Source organism: Limanda limanda, chromosome 1 (assembly GCF_963576545.1).
Source record: "Limanda limanda chromosome 1, fLimLim1.1, whole genome shotgun sequence".
In the NCBI taxonomy this organism is placed as follows: domain Eukaryota; kingdom Metazoa; phylum Chordata; class Actinopteri; order Pleuronectiformes; family Pleuronectidae; genus Limanda; species Limanda limanda.
In genome coordinates, this window is record NC_083636.1 from 16,052,247 (window position 1) to 16,076,776 (window position 24,530).

General features: G+C 42.5%; 1 protein-coding gene across 1 annotated transcript in view; it reads left to right on the forward strand.

Annotated features, from left to right (window-relative positions):
* The window catches only part of exoc4 (exocyst complex component 4), a 107,004-nt gene that overhangs the window by 47,830 nt on the left and 34,644 nt on the right, over window positions 1-24,530 (forward strand). The window contains exons 12-13 of the mRNA XM_061077403.1: window positions 21,686-21,788; window positions 22,844-22,960. Coding sequence (XP_060933386.1) covers window positions 21,686-21,788; window positions 22,844-22,960 — 220 coding nt within the window. The remainder of the gene's footprint in view (window positions 1-21,685; window positions 21,789-22,843; window positions 22,961-24,530) is intronic.

The following is a 24,530-nucleotide window of genomic DNA, read 5'->3' on the forward strand; positions in this document are numbered from 1 at the left end:
TTTTGTTTACCAAAGCAATGGATTCGGTAAGTTATATACATTTACATTCACATGCCTTGATGACGTGGGCCCGAATGCGCCACAAGAAGCAGACGGAAAACCTGCATGTCCATGCAGCAAACAGACAGGTCTGTCGGCCAATAAGGTCCTTCGGTCCGAAGAATTTTATTGGTTGAAGTTTTCACTAAATATTATGAGAGTGAAATAATTGTTTGTTTTTACTCCTGGTGGGTCTGTCTTGCATTTTAGAGTGTCATTACCTTATTAATACCAATTTAACCTTATCCAAAAAAAGTGTAAAAATGCAACAAAGGTAAGAGTCCCTTTAAATTAAAGTATTTAAGACGAACAAAAAAAGTTCTCAGGCAAAGTATAGCGACACTATTCTCTGTTGATCTGCTATTTCCTGCAATATGGAAAATAGCAGGTATATAAATCCAGCAATCATTTAGTGTAACACTCAATTTGTTGGGCAGCGTGAACCACCACATTTCCAGAAAGAGACAATCAAGTTAAGCACCGGATCAAAAATCTTTTTCAAATACACCCCGACGAGAAGATTTGTTTGGGATGTTAAAGAGCTATTGTTGAGATTATTTGTAAGGACTGGAGGTGCCACTGAGTATTCCCCTCACATGACCCTTTTTTCAAACACATAAATTCTCTCTGCAGCAGAACTTAAAATGGCAAAAGAAATTTGTGGCTGAACCCTAACCTCCGTTTAGTCAGGCAGCAGCTTCATAATTACTGGTGAATAATACAGTTTTGCTTCGACAGTAAACGTCTTGTCTTAAGTCTTCCTCACACATACATGCACAGACTGCTTTGCTCTGCCAGCCCTGGCTCTCTTTTCTAATCTTTTCTCACTCGTTCGGGGGGGATTTCCTTTAGTAAATAGCATCCTCCCTGCCTCTCTTTCTCACCAACACCCATTAAAAACTGGAAGCATAGTTGGGAATAAGGGGAAGAGAGGATTTTACACTGGAAAGGTCAGAAGGAGAGAGAGAGAGATAAAGAAGGAAGAATAAAGAAACCAGCAACAGAAAGGATAGCAGATGGGAGGCAATAAATGGAAAACACAAAGGGAAAGGATGATAAATAAACGGGAACAAACAGACAGGTGGAATGAGAATAGAAGAGATAAGAAGAACGGAGAGGAAGAAGGAAAATGCAGAGCAACAGAAAGGTTTGTATGCTGGGTGGCATCTTAGCTTGCTTTGAATTCAAGTTATTTATATGCACATGTGTGCACTGTTCATGCATCTACCATGAGCTGTACATGGGGAGGAAATGAAAAGAGATTGAACACTGTTGTGTAACCAGTGTGTATTAGAAAAGAGCTAGATAAGGAGATTTGTGAAAAGCTAATAGATATGAAGATTTCTTGTAACTGTCAGTCCTTGAGTGGCGTGTGTATGTCCTGCAAGGTTTTCAGAAACATCATCGGCCGGATCAAATCTCCAACACAGACAAAATAACAACAACCAAGTGGTCCTCTCAATCTGGTAAAACTAAGTGTGTGTGGGGGGGGAGGTAAGACACCGTTAAACAATAGAGGAAGAAAAAGAAGCATAAGCAGCTCACAGGATTTCTTGCAGTCCTCACCTCTAACAATTATACTTTTTAAAGGAAGAAGACTTTCATTATACTGGTTGTTATTACATAATGACATTACAGCTGCCTCATTTTCTCCTTTCTAAAGGAAAGACTATGCACTTTATCCAAAAAGCAACAAACCAATGAATGTCAAGTTTAAGTAGACGCAGTCCACATAGCTGAACATACAATTTTACAGTAAAATATTCAAACACCAACTTGCCATTTATTCAAATTGTTGGCATGATAATCAAATAGTATAGTAATATTGTTGTTAATGATGAGATCTCAATGGAAATTCAGCATTGATCAGCGATGAAATGGGACAAATATATCTGTGTTGTTCTTTGCATGCTCAATATATCACTGTTCATAGGTAAAGCTGTAAGGCTCTATGCACTTTATAGTAAATAATGCAGGAATGTATGGAAAGCTCTAACCACACCTAAGCAAAATGACATGACTGCCAAAAAACAGAAATGTATATGCACGGGGAAGGAGAGCAGTGGAAGACAGAGAGAGAGGTTGTGTGTGGAAGGAGCGATGCTGTGACTCTGTCAGGTGCTCGTACCTGTCACCGCAACTGCTGCAGCACCCCCCCCGTCTTCGTTCTTTTATCTCTCTGATGCCCCCCCCCCCCTGCCACAGGACAACACACACAACACACATCATGTTGTAAATAACACTGCTGCTTTTATCGCCTCCCAAAAGTGCAACTTCAGCCACTTTCTAGTGCGGTGCAGAGTTTTCAATCACATGCGTGCACAGAGACACACACACACAGAGACACACACACACACACACACACACACACACACACACACACACACACACACACACACACACACACACACACACACACACACACAGAGCAGATATTGTGCAGCAGATTAGTTACATCAATGCGGGGGTCTTTTCTCCGGCTATAGAAGGTGGATAAAGTCTTTGATTGTGTTTATCCATCCCATAATGGAATCCGACTCGGTTCCCAGGGCAACCTGTCCAGCAGACTTATGTGAAGCAGACAGTCGTCAGTGGGAGCTTAAGGGCGTCTAGTTGGTCTGAACGCCCAGCAGTGGACTTCTTATGAAGTCGGCTTTGGAGGTCCCTGAGGTTTTAGGTCTACGTGGGGGAATGAGAGAGTGGATACTAGGAATTGTTGCCCGATCAGATTAAAGGCAGGACCGGTGTGGTGACACAAAGACGACCATTACCTCAGAGACACACACACACCGGCGCACACAGGCCTTTGAAGCTCGTCCAGATGACCTGGTCATTATCACACACATGTTCACACAGTCATGCTGTCCCCATCCATGTCGTGTCTGTCCCCCCACAGGTCCTGATTGTCTCTGATTGTCTGCTTTTTGAGCGAGATCTGTATTCTCAGGGGAGTTGCAGCTCTGTGTTTGTGTCGTCCCCTCTGCACAGTTTCCAACATAAGTTAATGAAATGAAGGTCTCCACTTTTTTTTTTTGAGTGTACGATAATTTAATTAGGTCCAACGTGGCTCTCCAGACCTGTTGCTATGAAAGGACAGGAGGTAGAAGACAGAATGCCCTTAATGCTCATCGAATGAATGCCAGCGGGAGCCGCTGCCAAGAGGAGAATTACTAAACCACAATGAAGGGATTTCTTTTCACCGTGTGTTTCTTTCTGCCACATCCCTCATTTGGTTATTTGTCTCCTTTTTCTGTAATTTCCTGCATTTTCCCAGACGTTATCAGCCACTTAAAGAAGATAGTTTAAAGACCCACAAAAAACAGAATTTCGGCAAAAAAGAAATGCTGTAGCGTATTTAAAAAGAAGTGTATTCCGTGTTTCTTATCTGCTGCTGCCCTTCTGAGAATACTGTCAAGGTGAAGACGAAGTGCTGGAGATGGGTGATTTATGGATATTCTCTTGTTCCTGTCCCTCACACTTCCCTCTGTTTTCTCTCTTTGAATTCAGCCTCAGTCGTCAGTCTCTCGTCTCTCCATCCTTCAATCCCCTGACAACATGAGCTGCCACTCGGTGTTACTGTCACATGAGCGCGCGCCAGCCCCCACATCACAGCAGCCTTTGATTGGCCAGGCCTTTCCAGGTCGGCGAGCCGCTGCCTGATAATAACCTTGTTTGATTGCTGGAGCAGAGAAGTAATTGATTGATCCGCTCACCCTGTCTGGGGCTGGGCTTCTGTAGTAGCCTCGTGGATCCGAATGTGTGTGCGGGCGGGTGTTTGTGTGGAGGCGGAGGGGTCGCTTGATTGTGGAGGGAAGTTCTGGATAAGCATACACATTTATGCTGCACAGATTAAAAGACACACACACATCCACCCGCGCTCTGTTATTATCGTATACGACAATACGCAGTGTGTACCGGAGCTGTACAGATGAGGGGGAACGTTTGGGGGGTTTGTTTTTTAAAACACATCTGCTCTGCGTACCTCTCTAAACAAACCCCACCGACCAAATAACAAGTCATTAAACCTCATTAAAAATCTCCAGCTCCCTCTGAAAGGATTGTTTGTGATCCCCTAATTGGTGGTTACATAAGTTAGTCCATCTTTCTCTATAGTTAATTATTGTGAAAGATAGATGGTCTCAACTCGCTGCAGCATCTGATCTGACGGCAGCTAAACAGACTCCAGGCAGTTCCTAGAGACGGCCTTTCACAGCTAATAATTGGAGTTGGAGCGTCTTTGTCCTTTATGTGGGAATATGTGGATAACATCAAGGTGTAAATGTTAACAAGGTAATGATTCATGTTTTTCTGTCACAATTTCTTGTAAATTTCACTTTGCATCCACAAGCATCCCCATTTGTCTCGTATCCCGATGTGAGGAGATGTAAACACTCTTTGGACGAGACTTTATTTGCTGCTCATGTCTTCGATTTGTTCCTGTTGGGTAATTTTGCCTCTGGCTCATCTGCCTGTGGTTTTAAAGGATCATTTTGTTGTAAACCAAAACATTTTGAGCCTCAATAGAGATGATTTATTTCAGGGTGTTTAACTCTGGTGGTTATAACATTACTCCAAACCCAAGCTGTGAAAAAACTCAGAGAAATACACAGCATTCTTTTTTTTCTTTTTTTATGAGATCTTTCAGCCTTCATCCCCGTCAGTGACTGTTTGATCCCCGGCCATTCTGGAGTCATGATGTTTCTATTGAAAGTGCAACCAGTGGAAAAACAAAACAGGCTTACAGAGTACATCCTCTCCTCTCCTCTCCTCTTTTATATCTTTCCAGCATTTGGAATCAACGGTTATGTTTTGGTTATGTTTATATTTTAGCGGGCCCATGCTGACACCGATATTAGGCAGTGAAACATCTCCTACACAGATCGGCGCATATCTACAAACATAAGCACAGATACCAATATGTCTGTGAGAGATATCAGCCCAAAAAACTGATGCACGTGCTGATTTCTTTCCTTTTAAAAGTTCTCCACCTTGGCAGGAAGTACATTTGGTTTCTCGCTCCTTCTCCTCTAGTGTTTGTCACCGAATTAAGTGAAACACGGGAAGTCAAGAGATGGAAACCCTTTTGCAATAAAGTGCAACGACAGTAAACTGCCGAGCTTTCCCTCCGGAGCTGATGAGCTGCGAGAGTGTAAACACATCCACCGCCTAGCCCCCCCCTCTGCCTGTAAGTGGTCTCTTCTCTGGAACAGTTTGGCTAAATTCATTACACCTGACCGAAATAGAACTCGCATCCACGACAATGAAAGACTTGGAGGGAATTTCAACCAGAATAGGACGGAGCAGACTGGAGGATGGGAATAAACAACATAAGGGAGGTGGGGAGTGAAAGGAAAAGGCAAAAAATCCATTATGTTTGATGTTAGCGTCTCATCTTGGCAGCAAATGCTGGTGGAAAAACCCTGTGAAATGACATTAGGGGCATCTTGTAATGTGATTTCTGCTATGTGTGAATATGAGATTTCTAATGGATTTGAGCACATTAGAGCAGTCTTTATCTGTAGTATTTATTCCCTCCTGGTTTCAAATGCAATTTGCTAAGTACAATGTTTCACTCTGCTCTAGCTCACTAGCTCTCTGGCTAGAAGGGATGTGGGGGAGGATTATATTATTTTTCTTTTTTCTCTTTTTTGGTGGGTGGCACTACATAAAGATATCATGATAAATATTCCAAGCACAGCACATGTGACAAATTGGTATATTATGAGAAAGGGAGATTGTTTCTAAAATGTGTTCAGAGGTATGCAGAGAAGAATAATTTCACGAGGAGCACGATTCTGTGCATGTGTGTTTTGGGTTGTAGCTATGCTTTGCATTTGTCCAATGCTTTTTATTCACGAGTCCAGTGAGTTTATGTTTGTGCTTGTTTGTCAGTAAACTAAAAACACAAATATAATGTGTACAGGCGATTAATTCACACATTTATATCTTTCAGACTATGATGTTGTGGATCAATATCCACACTAGATGTGTGTGGTTGACATCACATTCTGAAGCAGCAGTCGTAGTAGCAGAACAACAACTTCCTCTTCTTTCCATTCTGATATAAAGGTGATTAGTCTATTTATGCAATATATTGGTCTTTGATCATTGCAACAGTTGTTTTTGTCTTGAAAAGGATTTGATGCAGCCGACTTGAAGCTCTGATCAAGCAACTGGCCTGTCACAGAAAATGAATGAACCAAATGTGCATAGCTGTTTAGACAGGATCTTCATCTAATTAAATACTCATCTTGGTGAGTCTAGTGTCAGGGTTTAAAAGGTGTAACAAGAAATAAACAAGGTGTTACAAGTTATTTACATGCATTTGATGAAGTAATCCTCGTGTGAAGTCTTGTTCAAGTGAACACACACACAGATCTGCTGGGTCAAGGCAGACCTGCTACAAAGTTGAGTCAGTTTTAACGATTCACTGGTTTGTTGACACAAGAGTATTCTGCCCCCGCTCCTTCCCTGATCAGGAAAAGCTCACACATCTCACAGCACAGTGTTGTACTGAATGAGATTCCTCACTGCCTCTCGTGGTGAATGGGCCGAGCAGAGTCTGATGCAGGACTCCACGGCTCTGACAGAGTGCCATTTTCACAGCGCACCATCGCTATCTTTCGCTGCTTAAATTGTAAAAAAAAACAGATGAAGACAAAGACTCATATTCGTCTTCAATTTCCCTGACACCCTAATATCTGTCTCTGACTGATTGGGGTCACAACATCCCTGATTAGCATCCACACGGACGTGTTCCGGCCAGCGTTTCCGCAAATTGTCCCAAATCAGCCAATGTGGTGCACTCGGCGCTCTCTGCAGGCTTAATGAGCTAGATTAAGAAGGAAGTCGTTTAACCCCTGCCTGCAAAGCCCACACACACACACACACACACACACACACACACACACACACACACACACACACACACACACACACACACACACACACACACACACACACAGATAGGCATATGTACTCATCACAGCCACACAGTCATAAGCACAAACCAAACACAAACGCCTTCACGCACATACACACACACACACACACAGATAGGCATATGTACTCATCACAACCACACAGTCATAAGCACAAACCAAACACAAACGCCTTCACGCACATACACACACACACACATACTCTAACCACCCCCCCCCCCCCCAATCCTGTATTTCACTAGATAGGAGATGGAGCGAGGCCATTATGCAAATGTCAGGTGTCAAGTGTAAATGAGATTGGAGGGATGGGGAGCAGAAGTATTGAATCACACTGGCTCCCTTGGCAACTGCACCAAGGTAATGAGAGCATTCCAGGACGTAGGCTGGCAAAGGCCGTCATCACGTTGAAAAATAGCCGAATATGGTGGAAACGAAAAAATTGTTAAGAGCAAGTCCACTGGGTCTAGTTGATCTAAGGAAGAGTCGATAACACCACCACCTGCCTCATTCTGATTTGGAGTGTGAATAAAGACGATGAGGCTCACCTTGAAATTTACTTTATGTTGATAAAGATAATAGAATGGAGAGAGGGCGTTGCCTGGAGAGACAGAAGAGAGGAGCAGCTTAGGGTCACTTGTAGCAGCCCCATCGTTGCCTCTGCCAGGGAGGTTATGTCCCCCCCCCCCCTGTACATTGGTTTGTTTGTTCAATTGACTGTGTGTCAGCAGTCAGGCTAAAACTACAGAATGGATTTCAACAAACCGGCCAAGAAAGACTCCTAGACAAGGGGGCAGATCCAGGGATCACTTTCTTTAATATTGTGAGATATAGCAATTTGGATGTTTTCGTTACAGTCCAGGAATTAGTTATGACACAGATATGAGAAAAAGTCTCATATCTGTGTGTGTTTGTGTGTGTGTAATATGGTAAATATACAAATAAAAATCTGGTCCTGGTGAATCTAAATGTGTCTTCATAAAGGGACTGTTTGGCCTTGGCGGAGGTATGCGCTCTACTGAGAGCTCTAGTGTCTTTGTTGGAGGGTTGTTTGGTTTGTCGGTTTGTCAGTTTGTCAGCAATGTAACACAAAAGCTAAAAATTAGCTTGACACTTGATGGAAGGATGGGACAGTGGCCAAAAAAACTAAAATAAAAATTAAATGTTGGTGTTGATCCAGAAAATTATAATTTTCTTTTGTTGACAGTTCCACCAACTTCCCAGGTAAATCAGAGCGTGAACTGACGTCTATTAGTGTGTGCAACTCGGTGTGGCTTGATTGCATTTAAGTGCTTATAAGTGCCATTCCTGTTTGGGTTTATACTCACATAACTAGCAGGAGATCAGACAGACAAAGGTGTTGGTTGCTATTATGTTACAAGGACGCATATCAACAGGTGGTGGTTGGTGATTTATGGCACGTGAAGGGAGCTTAAGTGAATTTCTCTCGTTTAGAAACCGTACCCAGTCGTCATTTATGTTATCCACATGTCTCTAATTGTTGGCATTGTGTAAGTATTGCAGCGTACACCAATCTCAAAGATGATTAACCTTCAGTATTTCTAAGTTGTTAAGCTAAAGAACGTTGTCGGTTTATTCAGACGACTTTGAAATACAGAGTATAGCATAAATTGTCACTGTGGGTCATCTCTTTATCTTCCGCAGAACTTTGGCCCAGCTGTTGTTAAACACTGGTCATATCCATCTTTCTCTCCCATCTCTACATTTGATGTCTCTCTTGTTTATCTCTCTGTCTGTCTGCTCTGTCTATAGCTGCAGGCCGTGCACTGATTATTACGACTCCTCATCCATAATCCTCTTTTCTTGCCTCTTCTTCTCCCCTCGTTCCTCCGACTTGCCTCTTTCCCGCTCTCCCTCCTACGCTCACTGGCTCATTTACTGCTGGCCCTGGTCTCCTTGTGAGAATATGAAATATTCCTGTAATTGCTGGAACCTCAGACTGCAACTATTAGTTTAATAATGAATGTAAAACTGAAAAAGGAATTGGAGAAACATCATGTATTGTGTTTGTGTTAAAAGGAATTTTTCCTCATTCACTCTCTGGTATTCAAATTAATACAGATTATCAGCTGATAAAGCCTCTGCACATACATTAAACTGTGTTTTATTGAGATAAATGTCCCTTTTTATGTAGAAAGCCTGCGTTTGTTGATGTTCACCATTTATAGTTACCTGCTTCAGTCTATTAGTTATTTAATCTACAATACTGATAGCAGCTTCTCTTGAAACTAGAAGTTTTGATTAGATACAAGTTTTTTTTGACCTGTTCGTGCATGGATCTCTCTGTGGTGAGTGGGGAAGTGACAAATGCAGATTAGTTTTCGTAGATCGCTATTTTCAATATTTCTCACTAACAAAATGGTGGGCCTAGTCAATGACTCTATTCGTATTCATGTTGGACAAAAATAGTGAGTTTATCAGAGAAAACCCCTGTACAGCATACTGTAACTTAACTGTATGAGGTCACCCTGCATTTATCAAATCAATTCTACATAATTCTTGACACGGCAAATCCCATCAGCTCCGGCTTTCATTACAGACAACACATGCACTTGTGCTTTTTTTTATTTAATCAAATTCATTTAATACAATAGATGACCTTTTATCACTCGCTTTAATAAATAAAGAAGTCTGTTTTGTTCTGACATTTTAATGTGTGTTTATCAGTGTTGCAGTTAATTATCTCGTTAATGAATTTAAAGCTCTGGCAGTTATCTAGTTTGAACTCAGCGCACTCGTTTGTTCTGAGAAATGCACTCGCGGGAAATGTGTTTGCATCCTCTCCTCCACCTCCTCCTCCTTCCTCCTCCTCTCTCCTTCTCTCCTCTCTCTGTCTGTGGTCATCCTGAGTGCTGAAGTCTTTAATAGACAGATCCACTATTTACCAACATGGCTTCTTGCATGAAAACACATCAGCCACACACACCCCTGTCACTTTGTAAAAAGTGAAATGCACTAAGTTAAAGGTCAGTGCCGACTCAAGGTTGTCTCTCTTCCCTGAGAGCCTTTTCAAGTGGACACACACACACACACACACATACACAAACGGACTAAGACATGACACTACTACAAGCAGGCTCGGACAGGCTGTGAAAGGATCAATGAATAATTTAACCCCTAACATCATATTTCCCATGGCAGTAACATATACAGAAGGGACTGTGTGTGTGTGTGTGTGTGTGTGTGTGTGTGTGTGTGTGTGTGTGTGTGTGTGTGTGTGTGTGTGTGTGTGTGTGTGTGTGTGTGTGTGTGTGTGTGTGTGTGTGTGTGTGTGTGTGTGTGTGTGTGTGTGTGTGTGTGTGTGTGTGTGTGTGTGTTTGAGTGTGTAGTGGTGTGTTGTGGCATATACCCACCTTCATTTTGTGTCTGCCTTATATGCTGAGAGGTGGCTATTTCAGCAGTGTAATGTGATGTGTGGGAGTATTATCAAAGCTGTATGTATGACAGACACACAGCCCTAGAGCTGACTTCCTGGAATTGCATTTTGTTGGCCGTCTCCAATATGGGCCCTGTCACCTCACTCCCTCCAGGCCATGCAAACCGTGATTGAGGCGTCCCTGCGAGGTGTCACCATCAAGGGTGCGCGACTCCTTTTTGTGTTTCTGTCTGGTTCTCCCGCCGATTAAGATTTTTATGCCTTTTCGATCATGTCGCCCTCCTTCACTCCTCTTGCTCTCATTTCTTCCTTTATTTTTGTTCCCTTTCACTGCTTCCTTCCGCCTTCACTTTGTCCTCCCTACCTCTCTCCCTGCCATTCCTTCTTCACCCCCCCCCCTCCACCCATCTCCCTGTCAACACTGTCATAGCTTGGGGAGCCCTTCAGTGTATTACAGACCTCTCAACACTAGTTCTCTTTATGGCACTTTCTCTTTTTAAATTCAATCAGGCTTCAATGGAGCCCCCAGAACCATTTCAATTTACTACCTGGACGCCACAGGATGGAAAGTCCTACGCTAACATAAAGGTCTAAATGGAATGGAAGGGGTAAGAGAGAGAGAGAGAGAGAGAAGAGGGATGGAGGAAAAATATGGCAAAGAGGGGAGGAGGTGTATTGAAACGGTGCCACGGAGAGATAACAGCAATGGAGTGGTAAAAATAGAGAGAGGCCGGGGGAATTAGGGGGGAAAGAGGGTGAGAGGGAAAGATGAGGGAGAGGGAAGAGTCTGAAGCGTTGCAGGGGATAAGAGACGGCAGAGAGAAAAGGGGAGGGAAATGGAGGGTGGGAAATGAAGGGGGGGGATAAAGGCGTACAGTGAGGAGAAGAAGTGATAAATATAAAGTGTTTTTTTAATCAGAGGAGAATGTGATGTGACACGGCTCACATAGCAACCTGTTTGAAGGAATGCATCAACCTCTGGACGTCTGTGATACTGTGCACCGGGACTATATTGTGCTGGGAGGTTTGAAGCAAAATAAATAACAGACACAAACCCGAATGGAAGTCGGAAGATGAAAACTAGTTTTCCGTTGAAGCAAAATTGTTCTTATATTTATGTATAAATCAACACAATGGCTTTCTCACCCAATGCCATTTCCCACAAAACAGTCCCTTTGACCTCAACTTGCCAACTTTCTTCAGGGTAACTTTCCATTTACTTTTTCCCTATGGGGCCAAAATAGGCTCCTCGCGTCCATCTTTGCTGCCAGCCCTATTTGTGTGTGTGTGTGTGTTGTGTTTGGGTTAAGTGTTTTTCTCAGTACTTTTCAGGGAAATTGAAAAGCACCTTCGCACTTAGCTCTCCTGGGGATAGTTGCCATTTCACTGAGTCTTGCTGAGTCATTCACTAAAAAGCATGAGTGTCCTTCGGTCTGAAGTCTGTATCGTCTCCATCAACTGTGATTAGACAAGAACATAATGTGCGTGTGTGTGTGTGTGTGTGTGTGTATATATATATGGCTGTGTCAGTGATGATGAAAGACAGACTCAACATTCAATCAGTTTGGCTCCCAAACTGTATCTTCCGCTCTCTTACCACTTTGCAACGTGAGTTTGTCTTGCGATGACTTTCACCATATAGCCAGCAAATATGAATCAAGGCTTCTCTGTTCATAAAGTAATGTTGTATGCGCTCAGTGCTGACGTACAGTAAGTGTTTTCTTTATTTTTTGCCCTTTTTTCTGTCTCTGGTTTCTCATCCCGTACGTCATAGGTTTCATAAGGTCCAAAGCCTTCGCCTCCCTCTTCAATGTTTGTCCCGATATCTCTCAGGAGTTCCTGAAAATTAGAAGTTGATTTTGATTGGGCACCAGATGATGCAGATTTAAGGATTATAAGGTTATTTTTACGATAAGATGAAATCCTACAGTAATTTTGCTCTAAAATAACCCATAGATACTGTTTAGGTATAATAAATTAGAGTCAATGTTTGTAATTGTTGGCGTCTCCTCAATCAGCTTTGTTTTTTATATCCTGGCTTACTTTAATAGAGCAGCCCCCTTCCCCCTGTTCCTGTAAATGTCACCTGTGGGAGGCCACTTAGAGCACAGCTTATTAATCAGACTTGTTTTATATGAACACTTAAATACTTGAGCGCTGAGGAGAGCACAATCAGACCAGATACAGTTTGTGCCTGCACCTGCCTGTCTGTCTAATGCGTGCCTGTGATTAAGAAAATAAGAGCTTGAGGGGACCAGAGACCCACACACACACACACAGACACACACACTACCACACACACACAGACACTATGGGACCAGCCATGAACAGCACTGTCACCTGCCTCTTTATCTGTATTGACTCACACTGTACAATGGTGACAAAAGCAGTAATTTAGGCCCGGTAGCCTCCCATTGTGACATTGAGGCATCGTCTTCTCTCTGTGCTCTTAATGGCTCAATGTAGCGTGTGAGAGAGCTGAACCTCCCCTCGCTGCTCACAGCCCTCCTCCGCTCACCGGACAGTTTAAAACAAAAAAAACACACTAAATCACCTGCTTTTAAAAATGGCAGGATGTCGACACAAAAGTTTCTTGTGATTAAAGCAGAAGAAGAGATTGAAATAAAAGTCTGAACTTAAGATCATATAACATCAATGGAAATTCAGACTATTGTATAATGAAGGAAATAATTGTCTCCACAATTTTATACTCCTACTTCTTTGTGTCATGATAACTGATCTTCACCACCCATTAGAGACTCTCCCGTTAAGATTGAAGTCCATTATAATTCCAGAAAGCTTAGTACTTACCATTCAGTTGACAGCAGAGACAGGCCATTATACTGTATGAATTCATACTTTTAGTGACAAACCTTCAGAAATATAAAAGATCCGGTCCACTGGAAATTTTGGGGGCTTTGTTGTGAATGGGAATGAACCAGCGGTGGACAGGTTTGTAACCCTGCTGCTATGATTTCCTTGCCTTAGGCACCATGCCAGGGAAACTGTGTGTCTTTGAAAGTAAGTTTCATTGGAGTGAGATATTCTCACAGCGCCGGATATGCACACAAGTGTTATTTTAAAAATGGGCAGCAGGCAATGATTCAGCAGTTAGCTGCTATTCGGCAGCATGCTGTCACTGAGCTTGATTTGACTATAATAATAACACACTGCTTCAATTTGATTGAGATGCTGACATGATTGGTTTCCTTTACTTCTCTTTTCTTCTGGACTTGAGGACTCCATATTTTTGCACCTCTTTGGTGTTGTATTATACATAGATAGTGTCCAGGTCCCAACTGCTTCTCTGTTGATTGGCTTCTTTGATGCTTTCACAGCAATTACATAACACATATAACTGCTTTTAATACAAAAAGAAACGGGAATATCACTTTCTAAATTATATTATTTGACTCACATGCCCTAAATGCCAAGTAACCGATGAGTAAAGGCTTCATGTGGCAGTTTAGGAACAAAGAATAGAGGTAGCATCTATCTGTGCACATCTGTACTTAGCATCTACACCGTATTTCCTGAATATACCTTGACTGCATTGCTCTGAGAGAAAAAGACTAATGAGAGAGATAGTCTCGGTTGGAATTAGAGAGAGATAAAGAGATGGAGGGTGGAGAGCCCGCTGTAGGAAGATGGAGGAGTAGGCCGGTAGCAGCAGTGCGGTGGTGATTTGTCTTTGAGACTCCGTGGTGCTGGTGTTGGCAGCGTCAGCTAAACAAGGCCATCTCATTTCCTGTTGTCTGCAGGAAGCAGCTGTCTGCTAGCTCTACTGCTGCTGCTGCTACTCAGAGCCCCTGGTCATCAATCTCCCCTGTTTTAATTGGTCTGCACCACACTGCGACGGGCCAGTACACACACACTAACACACACACACATACGCACACTGACAGAAATAGGTGCAGAAATAAATGTGCATGTAAGCAATAAATGTGTGAATTCGCACATACTTTGATATGCAGAATGAGCATCTGTTGCAAATATAAAGTCTTACACCTGCTCACTACTTTGTTAAGCACAGGTAACCCCTAGTGAACATCACACTAATGTTCCTATATCTTCCCTGGTTTTACCCTGCAGCATTTCTTTAAGTTGTGCAGATTTAAAGTTCCTGCAGTGTACACTGGAAAATACAAATATCCCTTTAATCGAGGCGATTGTTTTTATTTAATTTAGGGGGGAGCCTGCTTGTTTTTCATGGAATGTGAGAGTATGTAGTGATCAGTATGTCCGACCCCTGTGCGTCTGTAATCAATACATTTTCCAGAGCAGAACTTGAAGATCATTTGTACTTTCTAGTTCTTCAGCTAGGGGTGAAGTGCCTTTGGTTTACTGGGATTGTACCAAATGATCTGCTCTTCCAAGTTTTTCCTGATGACTCTTGTTACAGTCTACGAGAGGCACAGTAATGACATTTCAGAGACGCAGTTTTCGAGATTAATCATGACTCCATCCTATTCCCTCCATTTCTGTCCCACTAAGCCGTGGATGCTAAGCAACAGGACCCTGAAATCGTGCAACAAAATGGAAGTCAGCCATCACAAATTTAGATAAACACACCTGTGCTTTTCCCCACTGTGGCTTGCCACAAATCTTTTCGGCGAAACAGGTCTTATTCCCAAGGAAAAATACTGTGAGCCAATTCGGCTGGTGGGAGATTCAGTGGAGATCGAGGAGGCTCGCTATAGTCTGTAGAGTCTGACAATTTCTATCATTGGATAATATTTCATTTCAGGAAAGAACTTTGAAATTCAGTTTCAAACAATTCAACAAATCCCATAAACTGAACCAAGTTTTCCTAGGCATCATCCATCCAAACATTATATGTACCACTTTTAAAGGTCGCTGGAGCCAATGCAGAGTGCACCAGGTCGCCAGTCTATCACAGGCTGACAGATAAACCTACTGTCAATCTAAAGCCTTAAGTCAATCAGAATGGATCCAACCCCAGTCTGCACATATTTGGACTGTGGGAGCCAGATTAACCAGTACAAACCCATGCCGACAAATGGGTAACATATGCAAACCCTGGCCCAACGGGGATTGCAGCCCAAGTTTTTATATCCATAAAACCAAATATATTATTGTCTTTTTGTATGAAACAATCTTTTTGAAATAATAGGAATGAATCAAGTCGATTCACAGTAAGAGTAATTAAGTAAGTCGTCCATTATGTTCTGTACAGTGTCTATTGAGCTCTCTTTATTTTCTCATCAGGCTTGCTCTCCAAGGAAAGGTCCTCTATTATGGATCCCATTCATACCTGCTGTTGTAAGCATGTGGACACACACACACACACACACACACACACACACACACACACACACACACACACACATATAATTTACATAATTTATCTTTGGACCTTCCCATCCCACATCTTTTTTCACACTCTCTTTTGTTCTCTTAGACAAACACAAACAACCTCCATATCCCTTACACACACACACACACACACACACACACACACACACACACACACACACACACACACATACACACACACACACACACACACACACGCACCATCATGCACATGCAGACACACGGCATCATGGGCAAGAAGCAGGGTGTAAACAGGATGGAGTCTGGCAGAGGCGTGGGCGGGACACGGGAAGACCATATGTATTTCACCAGGCACTGATTAAAAAAAACAGACTAGCACATCTAATCACACACAATACTGTCACATCAAAACACACACTTCTCCTTGTAACACACACACACATACACAAGCAAATCCTGCACAGGTTTCAAGTGGTGCACACCAACTGGAATCTTTATTCTTCCTCCAAACCATATTTAATCAGAAGAAAAAAACTCAACTGGTCATGAAGCCTGGGCTTTTACAGAAAGCTGACACAGTGCCATCCAGTGGCAGCAGGTGGAAATTGCTGGAGAACATTCATCAGAAGTATACACAGTTTACATTTTTAGGCAATGCATCTTTGGCGGCCATTCAGAGAGGTGTTTTTCCCTCATCCATCTCTTAAATTTTCTCACTTTTTTTAATGCATCGCTACAACAATTCTGGGGTGTGACTCCATTAATTTAACACCGCTGTAGAAATAAGGAGGTAGTTTGTGTTGGGGGGGGGGGGGTGTAATACTCCCAGAGAATCAATATTGAATGAGCAGTTGGATAACAATTAAAAGCTGCCGTTGTAGCATTTATTGTCCCGTCCGCTGAAATGAAAGCCATCGTTGGTCGTGCCATAAAACCCATTAAGTGTTCGCGTCCATTAAAATCCTTTTTTATGACTTTGAAATCTTCCCAAGGTGGTGGGGCAGTGCTGTGCCAGTGTGAATAACTGCATATAGAGGAGTCCCTCTCAGTGGCGGAGTGATGTATTGACATGACGCGCGTGTGTTACTGTGACAAAGACGGACTGATTAGGTATGTACACACACACCGGCACTCACTCTCCCTCATCCCCTCTCAGTTGGTGGAGGTTCACCGTGTCCTGTCCTTGATGTGTGACAAGTCTTTACAGATCAAGCCTTCCTCTCTCGGTAGCAGGAAGAAAAAGAATCAAAATTCACCGTAGCTGATGGATTCGTGCCTGAGGAGAATTCCTGGGGATTTAAAAATGCTGAGTCTCTAATCGATCTTAGAACACTCTTATTCCGCCGTCTTTCTTAAATCTTTGTCTTTATCCCATTTCTCTTTCGGCATCATTACGCCGCGGCTGCAGATAAAGATGGATGATGGGATCCCAACCCTTTCCATTTAAAGGAGCATTTGTTACCTTAGGTTTAGTTTCCAGTGGGAAATGAATCCAGAGCCGCTGCTATACAACATCTCTGCCCCTGTCTGTCATCATTTGTTTTCACTGACTTAAATAAAATAACCCAACTTTAGCGTTTTCTGACTAATCAGAAAGCCATTAGGAAGCACCAGGTTAGCTCATTAGCCAAATCCCTGTTGGTATAAATACATTTAATTCCATTCAGGAGTGTTATTTCTCGACATACATACACAAAGGGCATAGCATCTACAATTATCCCACCCCAGACCCTGGGCTCTGACATCTGTTTCCTAATGACAGATAATTACATGCTGTCAAATGCAATCATCTGCAGTTGCTGCTAAGAAACTGGGGTTTGGAGTGCGATTGGTGCAGCCATGTTGGCTCCAGAGGAGACAACACACCCTGAGGCGAGTGTGGGGACGCTATTGTACACCCCATTTGAATTTGAATATCAGTGTGTGTGTGCATATGTGTATTTGTGTTTGTGTATGTGATGAGTTCTTGGCACCTGTGAGACTTGCAGTGAAAAGACATTTGAAGATGGGAACTGTTGCTTCCTGGCTCTGGGCTTGTGTGTGTGTTTGCTTAGTCAATGTTGTTTTGCCTTTTGGTTAGAAAATGACAATAAACTATTTATTACTCTGTTTGAGAAACATTTCTCTAAGGAAATAGATGGATATTTTTTATTATTAAATGTGGAGATTGTTTTCATTATTGATTAATCTGACAGTTATTTCCTCCAAGGCTCTACTGCCAGAGATTTTTAAACAACCCCAGTGACACAGCAAAATTTAAAGAAACCTTCACATATGACAAATATAGCAAAGCAAAAGTATAACATTTTGAATTTTTTTACTAGTAAAACAACCAGATCCCATTTAGTTTAGAAGTTTTTTAGCACAGTTTTCAAAGCTAAAAACATACCTGAGGTCCATCATTAATGCATTACCTCTTCACTGTGTTTGCACATTGAACATTATTTCGATATATACTGAGCTTTTGTCATATTTTATGTTATAGATTGATGCAAATCATATTGTTATGGATCTTGTTTTATTGCACATGTAAATGTATACGCATTATATCAGTGTGATGGAGCACTGACCAAATGTCTTTCTACTCGGATTGACAGGAACCTTTTATTTTCAGTCACTAAATCACAAACTCTCTCTCGATCTCGTTGCCCTTTTAATGATCTCATTCACATTCCCTTCCTGTAATTGACACCTACCATTACAACCTTTTGCCGCCTGCCACTCTGCGTGCTGCGTTATTTCGAGGCCAGTAGGAAATGGTGTGTGTGAGAGGTCAGATAAGCAGATTATATAAGACCACTAAGATTTCACACACAGGGGCGAGTCCACACTGTGCCGCTGCCGCTGTGTCTCTGTCGCGCTTCCACAGCATCAACCTCCGTGACTTGGCTGACACCTCCGCCGCGTACAGCTGCCATATGGTCGACTGCTGTGTTTTGTTGTCACCTGGCAACGGAACTGACATTGTTGCCGTCATATCGGGTCCAATTATAACAGCCTCATAAGATGAAGTGGGCGCCATTACTGAATTCTTGTGGCTTTGAATGGATTGAAATCATCGTTTTGAATGAGTAGCCTAATGGTTTTTCAGGTAATGGAGGTTATTTTTCAACCATTAAATTGGCTTTCATATAATATGGTATGTCTGTGGAGAAAATTATGCCTTTTACCCATACGAGTTCACAGGCATGAGCTTGAAAAGAAGTCCACATTTCTTTTAAAGCATTTATTAAATATGATTTGAGTGTTTACTCAAGAGTTGAGATTTGTTTTAAAAAAAAAAAAAACTTTCCTTCCAATAGCACAGAAAGACGTCAGGGCAGATGAGTTAAGGGGCTTTTAAAATAAGGTCATGTTCTGATGTATCACGCAGGAGCTCATGATAACTGGCGAGAATGTCAATCCAGACGAATGTGAAGTCGAGCTCAGATGTAGCCTTGAGAGATGAAACGAGGCGAGCTCGCTGTCACTCTTTGGTGAGAGGTCAGGCTGTCTTACCATGTTTCTGTGTGGGAGGCTCGGCTCAGGATACAGTTGTTGTTTTCTCCTGCAAACGGCCTTGTGCCAAGAGAGCGCTCCTGCAGGTTTTGGTTTGTGATTAATTCGGAGTTGAGACAAGCTGATGGCTTTTGAATGAGCGTCAGTGTGTGTTTGTGTTTGTGTGTGTTAACGCGTTTGGTATCATTTGTTATCGCCAGCATCATCGTCACCAGAAGTTGTTGCTCTCTATACAGTGTGTCAGGAGCATCAGCAAGGCAGATGTTGGGAAGATGTGGTTGTATTGACAATGAATTTCCTTTCAGAATCCATTTAGAACTCTTCAAGCTCCTCTGTGCTCGGCTCCACGTTATCTCTACTTAGATATAATATGAAGCAATTCTTCAATGAGTTGTCTAAAGGTAACTAGACTTATGTATTATATTTTTGTTAACTTGTGGACTTTTTCCCAATAAACCCAGATAAATAACTTCTGGGATGTGAATAAAACTTAAATAAATGAATCTTATTCGCGTCAGGGAGACTTTCATCAACTTCCCGTGATCTGATGCTGCTTCACGACTTCAACAAACTAGGTCTTTTCGTATTGTTTTGATGGAGGGACCCCTTGTGGCCAATGTTACAAATTGTATGTTTAAGTAGTTGAATGATTTCTCCGAATCCTCTCACAGAATATTTTGTCACTAAACTTCACCAACTGTAAGCATGTACATTTGCTGACATGTGCTGAGCATTGTGAGCTCCTGACTTTTACCCCAGTTCCCTCCGGCGAATCTTCCTCGAGGCACCCACAGGCTCAGACTCCCCTCGTGAAGGAGCCTGCCGCTCCAGATGGCCGTCGGGATTGACAAAGCCGTTTTTTACTGCCTCGTCCCTGCGACATCACTCAAATGTTATCACCCCTGCCTACAAAAATCCATCTGTGCTCACATGCTAACTTGAAGATCCATCATCCCGCCGCTGGTATTGAAACAATGACAATAATGACAGCGCGAGATGGATCTCGGAACAAGGCGACGCGCGTTCCAACCGGCAACTTTTGTCCCGAGATTGATTCCCAAAAAATGAAGTTGTCGGCAGAAGTTGTACATTTGTGTGAAGGGGGGGAATTTAAGTGCATACTGTATTTATACAAGGAAGCTGTGTGTCTGGGCCTCCATTGTTTTTGGGAGCTTGACGGTTTTAATGAGGCCACGGTAGAGTTTCTCCTACTTAACTTTCTGTTGTGGTGGAGTTTCAGTGGGAATCAATGAAGGATTTAAAATAGGTTTGGGTTCCTCGCTCACTCTGTCTCGCTCTTGCTCTCTCTGACTCAAGGATGAACGGATATCCCCCCCCCACACACACACACAAATGCACACACACACACACACACTCAGTTCTAGCCGACTAATTGGGCCCAGATGCTGAGTAGTGTGATCGTGCAGCTTTTGCTTCTTTTTTTTGTGGTGTGAAGGTGTTTGTAAGTGTGTGCTTGTGCGTGCATTTCTATGCGTTTGTACATTAATGTGTAACCAAATCATTCCGGCACCTTCACTGATCTAAAGCTCTTGAATCGACTGTGTCACTGCTTTTCTGCAAAGCTGCAGTGTCCTGGTTGTAGCTTCTACTTCCCTGAAGTGCAAACGCTGTTTCCAAACACTTCCTCCTGCTTTTTTACAAATGGCCATGTCCAATCAAATCTCCTTTTAGAGTCATCTTTGTTGCTTCACTCCCTTCCCCTGCCTGCAGTTTTTCACAATTTTGTCACATGAAACAATTTTCTTTTACCTTTTTCTTCGCACTCTCCTCTTCTATAGGTCCAGGTCATATAAATCCCAGGTCCTGTAGGTCAGAGAATTCTTTTTTGGAGGAGCTTTGATTTATTTGAGCATTTATATGTGCTGAGCGCTTCAGGAGGCAGCCGCTGTTGCATGGTTCGCCCGGCGGTGAGTGTGAGACGAGGCCAGTGACCAATGATTCTCTGACAAACGACGTGTGCATGTGCCTCCACCAACCCATACATAACTGTCTGACCCCATCTGACCAACCAGAGACCAGCTTCTTGGGAGAATCCAAACAGCGTGTGCACTGAGCAACTGTAGCTCTCATTGTTGTTGATCATTAATGCCTAGAAACTACTTTTGCATTTGCAATTATTCTACCATATATATATGTGCAAGGTTTCCTTTACACACACAATCACTACAGTTGTTGCACACACTCGCATCTGAGGTTTGCTTAGTTTAACTAAGGTCTGCATTAATGTCACTGAGCAGCTCCACTGGAGCCCTTACAGGTGGTCAAAGGCACCTTGAGAGACATACTAAGCTTTTCCAAATGAGTCCCCACAGGAGATCTTGCCCTTCTTGGCGATACTGAGCCTACTGATGCAAAGTTACTGTGTTGCTGGTCAGACGCCTATGTCTCATTGCACCTCAAATATTTCAGCGGTGAATTAACCTCTGTTGGCAGCTGCTGTTGTCAGTGTGTGTTCTCTGTTCTGATGTGTGTTTGCCTCGATTGTTCTGCCCAGATTCATTCAGGAGATAGAGATGAACATGGGGCCAGGCCAGGCCAAGCAGTGCCAGCTCCGAGCTTTCCTCACCTACTACATCAACGACCTCTTTCTCAACCAGGTTAGTGAAATGACAAAGTGAAGCACTCTCCATCAGAGTCGAATACCAGCATCCAAATATATGTTTTAAGCTGCTTTCTGTCATGAACTAATACTTTTAAATTATCAAAGATAATACAAATATTTCACCATACACGTAGAAGACACTCTTGTGTCGCATCAACTTCGAAAGATGACGAGATTAGAGAGCTTTTGGTGATAAGGGCCAACGCCAGTGTCAATGTGCTGCAAATAAAATACATGATCTCCGTAGAGCAATTACTATCTTACATCCTCTGCATGCTGGACCACGCCTCACCTGAACACTTCATTGTTAATGCGTCTGAGCAGAGAATCACCTGCTGTGTTCGTCCTTTGTGCAAGACAATCTCTGAAGGATGTCCTGACCCGATTGTGCGGACTTCTCCCGCAGTTCATGTCTGAAAACGCCTTTATTGAAACATGTTTGCTTTCATAGAAAAAACCAGTTCATATTAAAAACCTCAATTTCAAATTGATTTTCACTTTATGTTAAAAAAAACTGTGCTCTTTTACTTATAGTCACTGAAAGCCTTGGTCTGATCTTGTTACTCAATAGCTGGAACCTTTTGCAGTATATTAGAAAATTCCTCTGATGCAGTTTCGAGGCTCCTAGTCTTAAAAAAATCAATTGACCTGGAATTGAATGTTCCATTGTACCCCCTCAGGGTTTCTTTGATCGAACCAAAAAAACTCCACAACGGCATAGTGCTAGTGACGATTGTATGGCTTAATCTTCTCAATATAACCTTAATAGAATACCTGTTCTTACCCAACCACACACGTTCAGAGTGCATGGCTTCCCAGCGGAATGGCCAGAAGGCAGATGTCAAATGAAATGTCAGATCTGAACTAAGAAAAATACACAAGGAAATAAAAAGTGGAAAAAGAAAATACAAGGGCAGCAACTGAGTGGTTCTTTCAGAGAAGGTTAGACAACTGTAGCTTGACTCCCAGTGGACGACAGTGTGGTGTGAGTGTGTGTCTCCTCTCTGCCTCTTATCCTTTTGATATACACTTCTTTCACCGAATCATTAGGTGCGGACAGAGATCAACAAGGACATCGAGACAGTGAGCAAGACGGCCGACCCCTTGAAGATCCTTGCCAGCGCCGATACCATGAAGGTTCTGGGCGTCCAGAGACCCCTGCTGCAGGTGAGGAATGTCCAAAGCATTCAAAACACAACTATCGACTTACAGCAAAGGGAACACGAGGCAGTTAAATTCAATATCACTGGGTATCATCTACACTGTGTCCTCCAGTTATATTGTTTATTCACAAGCTTTTTGCCATAAGTTGATGTCTATAGTTTGGGAAGTTTCCTTAGTTTAAATAGTACAGGCTAAGTACACTAGATGTGCACAACCTTCAACTTTTATTGACACAAATTCAGACACATAGGATGTGTGTGTAGTGCATCCAAATGTCAGCAGTTAGAGAGGTTTAATAAACAAATCGCACAACCTGTTTGTTTCACAATGTTTCCCCTTAGTACCTCTGTTCAATGGACTCACTGGAGTATGCACATCTTGCAGTTCTCTGTGATCTCCGCTGGTTCAGGGGAACACAAACACACACACACACACACACACACACACACACACATGCACACACACACATGCACACACACTTTCATCCTCTCTTTCTATTTAATAATTATTCCCATCTTGAAATCCATTTCACAAGATCATAATTGTTGCTGCAATATTATTACATTTTTTTGCAGTTTGTAGCTTTTACTAAACAGTGGTTCTATATGTTACCACACACACAAACACACACACACACACAAATATGCACACAAAAGTAGTGGGTTGGGTTCACTGCAGGTTCACTGTGCTCGTGCTCATTGTAGGGATGTCTTTCTTCTCTCTGTCTGGTGCAACCTGTGTGTTTCTGTTCAAGAATATTTGTCTCTTCATGAAGTTTCAACCCCTTATTTCTAGTAGTATTTTGTGATGCAGATTTTGGTTTTGTTGTACTTGTTAACATTGTGTACCATTCAGGTATTAACTATTACAGTACCCGCACCCTCTGCGCTCATGACAGTACTGGAGTAATTTGATCATATCTGTACTGAAAGTACTGGATTCAGTAGCCAACCCTAGTACCGATGCATTGAGATATCCGCATTTGATATGCATGTTGCCACCCCAACACAAAGGACATGAATTTCATCTGTGCTGCTCAAAATTACATCCAGATAAATTGCAAATGACAACTGCTCAACTTAGCAAAGAGCTGGAGCCATTACAGAAAAAAAAAAAAAGATCGTATATTGTCTGCCTCATTGACTGCACCATATTTAACCACAGGCTCATCTTGCTAATTTTGGCAGCCTCTCTTATTCAAAACAGGCTCATGGCAGGTTGCAGATTACAGCAGTGCCGGTGTCAAGATCCAGGCAGCTGGCAAGATTTTTCTATGTCTCAGTTGTCAGATACTCTTGATGATTGGTGGAGTTGAGTCTCTGTCTGCAATATTTTGAAAATTGACGTTTCACATGCACACATATATTTTTTGACACATCTGTGTTTGATGTGTGTGTTTGTCCGTGCAGTTGTCAACGAAGACGGGTGTCCCAGAGAGGTAGTTTGTTTGCATTGTGGGTGTTTGTGTAGCGGGGAACCTGGATATATGTTTGTCAGTGAGTAGGTGTGTGTGTGTTTCCCCTGCGTTTTGTGGTGTGTTTGTTTCTGTCAGAGCCTTCCTGTCTGCACGCCT